Source organism: Acanthisitta chloris, unplaced genomic scaffold (genome assembly GCF_000695815.1).
Source record: "Acanthisitta chloris isolate BGI_N310 unplaced genomic scaffold, ASM69581v1 scaffold41177, whole genome shotgun sequence".
NCBI classification, from domain to species: Eukaryota; Metazoa; Chordata; class Aves; order Passeriformes; family Acanthisittidae; genus Acanthisitta; species Acanthisitta chloris.
In genome coordinates this window covers 14225-17290 of record NW_008683959.1, presented here as the reverse complement: position 1 = coordinate 17290, position 3066 = coordinate 14225, and the positions used below count along the sequence as shown (strand labels likewise).

At 40.5% G+C, this 3066-nt stretch overlaps 1 protein-coding gene across 1 annotated transcript in view; it reads right to left on the bottom strand.

Annotated features, from left to right (window-relative positions):
• Window positions 1-737: 737 nt before the first annotated feature.
• The window catches only part of DCUN1D1 (DCN1, defective in cullin neddylation 1, domain containing 1), an 8993-nt gene continuing 6664 nt past the window's right edge, over window positions 738-3066 (bottom strand). Inside the window, exons 4-6 of the mRNA XM_009079108.1 lie at window positions 2936-3018; window positions 2616-2712; window positions 738-1327 (exon numbers count right to left, since the gene is read on the bottom strand). Of these exons, the coding sequence (XP_009077356.1) occupies window positions 1248-1327; window positions 2616-2712; window positions 2936-3018 (260 nt within the window). The 3' untranslated portion in view covers window positions 738-1247. The remainder of the gene's footprint in view (window positions 1328-2615; window positions 2713-2935; window positions 3019-3066) is intronic.

The following is a 3066-nucleotide window of genomic DNA, read 5'->3' as shown; positions in this document are numbered from 1 at the left end:
AACTTGATTTAGTTGCACTCAGTAAGAAGTAGTGATGATCCACAAAGTAATTTAAGCAAACCAAGCCAGTGTAGTAGTTTGTATCCAATCTGGGCTTGTTTGGGAAAGCTTCACTCTTAATCCCTTCATTTGGCAACCACAGTGATATGTCAATTTAAGGAAAACTCAACAAAATCATTTTTAAAGGGTGTCACCCATAACAGCAGTACCTCTGTGTTGGGAAGATTTCACTCACTTGTCAGGATGATGGTTCAAACCTGGATTCACATCAGCCGCACCAGCTGCTCATACAGCAGAGCCCTTTGCTCAGCCTCCCTCAGCCACAAACGTGACGCGTCTCAATTTAAAACACTGCGTTGCGTAGCAAACACACAAATTCAGCACGTTCAAGTTTTCAGTTTCCAGAGAAATGAAAAACCTCTCTCTGACAGACAGATAAGCATTTCAAAACTGCAATGAAATCTGATTTTGCAGAGAACAATCTAGAGAATATTCGGTTCTATCAGGACGCACAGAGCTCCCTCTGAGGGCTGTGACACCACCACAGGTGCTGGAAGTGCACGGGAGTTGTGTGGACTCCAACTGTCCTCACAGCCAGCTGAGGTACAATCAAACCAGACAGGCACTGAGATATCCCCCAGTATCAACAGCCTCGAGTTTTCCTGGTTATTTCTGCAGTTGTTTTTACCAGATACTCAGAACTCACTTGGACGTTACCTGCACTTTTCCAGAACAGAAAAAACCTCGGACCCAGTACACTTAAATATATCACTCTTGCAGGAAGTGCTATTAGTACAGTCTTTGCAACTAGCCCCAAGTGTATATTTAAGGATTCTTTTAAAAACTGCTTTGATGTTGATCTGTGTAATTCAGATGCCATACAACAGTTGTCTGATGATGACCAGCATTGTGCTTTATGTGAAACCTCAAAATAATTATAAAGCTTCTAGGACTTATGGGAGATGAAACTAGGGTGATCCACCAACAAAAAAGAAATCCATGATGAAATCCACAATGTTGGAATTTTAACGGGCAAGAGTGGTCCAGACTAGAAGAAAAGCCCAAACCACCAGTAGAAGAATGAAATACGATATGGTCCAAGATGTATCCTTAAAGGTTTGTCTCAACCCTCAGCCATAGTGTGAGGATTGATCTTCAGTTCAGTCCAGCCAGCAGAAATTGACTGTGCAATTTTCCATTTCAGGTTTTTGTACAGACTATGTACACTCTAGAAGGGTCCTTTAGTGCTACACTGTCGTACTTTTTGTCCCAGCAATTTGAGGGCGTGCAAATTCCACAAAGTCATCAATAAGAACTGGCCATGCCCCTGGAAGACAAAAACACCAGAACGTAAGAACTCTGTTCCACAAGAGATTCTTTTACAAGCTTCAGATCCAAACAACTGACTTTCAGTCTTTAACCACCTCTTACATTTCAAGCAAAAACATCCAATTGTAGGTTACAGTCCCAGTTACTACACATCTTTCAAGGGTCATCTTCCTGACAAAAAAACCCCAAACAGAACAAAAGGAAAACAAAAGCAAAACCTGAAACCAAATTAAAAACCCAAGCAAATAAACAAAAACTCAAAACAAATGCTGACAATTCTAGCTTAAATCTGTCCTGGTGTTGGCAGCAGAACTCAGCCTTGACCTGCAGGATGGCAGTAGCTGCTTCAGAGATGTTGAACATTGGATGAAGCAGTTGATGTTGACACTGTAACACACTGCACAGCACTTACTGCTCACAGTATGGCATGCATGAACACAATGCTCACCTTGGCACCAGCACAGCAATGCTGTTGCTCTCATACACTATGTACATGACACATAATCGTGGGTTGGGGTTTGATAGGCTTTTTTCTCCTTAAAATATTCCTATTAAAATGTATTTTCTGCCTTTAGTCTTTCTAAGCTATGTGGATTTACTGGGGCAGCCTGTTTGCTCAGTGCCACAGAAATGAGAACCATCCATAACTTGAACAGTTGTAGAAGTTTGCTCCTCTGCTCTGGGGGTAGCACAGGTTTACAGTTTCCTCCACTCACTGAACTCATCTGCTGCCAACAACTGAGGGTAATCAGCTGTTCTTGGCTACAGATGGACTGGAAGAGAAAAGATCAATGTAAAAGCTTACAAGAAACAGCTCTGATGGGTCTGACTGTGCTGCCAGCATCACCTGCATGTTGCTATGTGCCCAATCCTCATGTAACTGAAGCAACCAAACTTAAGAAACATTCTCAGCTAAGAAATGCAATGCCCAGAGGACCCTACACTCAGGCCCTGGATCAGTTACTGGGATGAAGATGCCAAGAACTGTGCCAACAGGGAATCTGTGGAGTTTACATGGACAAATATTAGGGTTGGTCTCAATAAGAATTAGTGTCTGAGCTCAGAAGAAAAAAAAGAAAATGGATTCTATGAAGGTTTCAGCATTTCTTTTTCAAACCTGCAGTAACAAACAGCTGATTACGAGATGTATTAAAGCAGCTCTGACTGGACTTTAGACCACCAGCGACACTCTAATTTTGCTGTTGTTGGACAGCTCTGCCAAAGAAGATACACAGTAATAAATGTAGCACAAAACACAGTTAATAAAAGAAAATGGAAATGTTTACCTTCCTCATCATAGTTAGACATATCATCTGCTATCATTGTACTAAAGTCTAGAAGAAGGTTCCAGGTATCCTTAGGAATTGATCTTTTATGGTGTTCCTGTATTTATAAAAAAATAAAGTAAAACCCATTAAAACACATTCATTTTCCTGTCCTGGACACATCCATATCCCCAAACATATTTCTCCTGCACACACTATGAAGTGCAGTGTCTGGGATTTGGGTCAGAACAGTTTATTTCATCTACTCAGTAATTTAAGCATGTTTATCTCCCAAGGTTTGAAAATACTGCAGTCCAGCTTATGTAAGGGTTTAGACTTACCAACAAAAATTTGTTCCACAAGTCTAGAAATTTAAATCTTCCATTAAGTACTAAATTCCAGTAGGCAATGGCCATTTCTAAATCTGTAATATTAAAATATATTACTTTTAGAGATACACATGTCAAATTAT